The sequence below is a fragment of the Trichechus manatus genome, unplaced genomic scaffold (genome assembly GCF_000243295.1).
Source record: "Trichechus manatus latirostris isolate Lorelei unplaced genomic scaffold, TriManLat1.0 scaffold00142, whole genome shotgun sequence".
Classification (NCBI taxonomy): Eukaryota; Metazoa; Chordata; class Mammalia; order Sirenia; family Trichechidae; genus Trichechus; species Trichechus manatus.
In genome coordinates this window covers 1,508,974-1,509,982 of record NW_004444078.1, presented here as the reverse complement: position 1 = coordinate 1,509,982, position 1,009 = coordinate 1,508,974, and the positions used below count along the sequence as shown (strand labels likewise).

The following is a 1,009-nucleotide window of genomic DNA, read 5'->3' as shown; positions in this document are numbered from 1 at the left end:
CAGACCTTACAGAAAGAGAAAGCCTTCCCCAAGAGCCAGCACCCAGAATTCAGACTTTTAAGTTTAATCTCCTAAACTGTGAGAAAATAGATTTCTGTGTGTTAAAGCCATCTACTTGTGGTATTTCTGTTATAGCAGCACTAGAGGACTAAGACATAGACCATCTGTCTTCAGAGATGTAAAGCTTTCTTGAAAAGTGTAAGATGAATGGTCAATCATTAGAACAAGTGTTATTTTTAAAAGGATGAAATAATAGAGCACTATGGTTTAAGATGTTAAAATACATCCTGCATACTAATGGATATTTTTTCTTCTTTTTTTTTTACAGACATACATTGGCAGTGTGGTTATATCCGTTAACCCATACCGGTCATTGCCCATTTATTCCCCAGAGAAAGTGGAAGATTACAGGAATAGAAATTTTTATGAACTGAGCCCTCACATGTAAGTACAGTATTAAAGCATTAAGTTTCTCTTTCACTCCAGAGATGTGTAGTTGACAGATGTGTCCAGCTGTCTCCTTTGAGGAAAATGTTTTTGTTAGTTTCTTTCTTTCTTTTTTTTCAGTCAGAACATAGAAGTTAATTGTTACCCTTATTTTAAATTTAAAAAAAAAAAGAATAATACTTCATTTGGTGTCAGACTTTTCTAAGTCCTGAAATATTTGGGTTTAGTGTGTAAGATATTTTCTGTTAAAAATTCTGTGTAAGTAGCAGCTGTTGCTAATTATTTTTGCAAGTAAAACAGCAATGTGTATTGTTTATTATTAGGAAGATCCCAAGCAGCGTTTTCATAGTCTCGTTAGTCTGCAAAGGATCCCAAGTCTGGAGTTGTATAATGGTGTTTGGGTAAAAGGAATAAATAATACCTTTTGTTTATCATCTCTGTGGACATTGTTTACCAGATGTGTGTGATAAGCCAGTAATTTCCCCTTCTCTGAAGTTGGCCAGTTGTTTGATTTCTCTGAAGAAGGTCGCTTATTAGTATAAATAATTCCTTCACAGTGTTT

At 34.1% G+C, this 1,009-nt stretch overlaps 1 protein-coding gene across 1 annotated transcript in view; it reads left to right on the top strand.

Moving 5' to 3' along the window:
* MYO1B (myosin IB) overlaps nt 1-1,009 on the top strand; it is a 200,428-nt gene that overhangs the window by 74,434 nt on the left and 124,985 nt on the right. Inside the window, exon 3 of the mRNA XM_004385602.2 lies at nt 329-444. Coding sequence (XP_004385659.1) covers nt 329-444 — 116 coding nt within the window. The remainder of the gene's footprint in view (nt 1-328; nt 445-1,009) is intronic.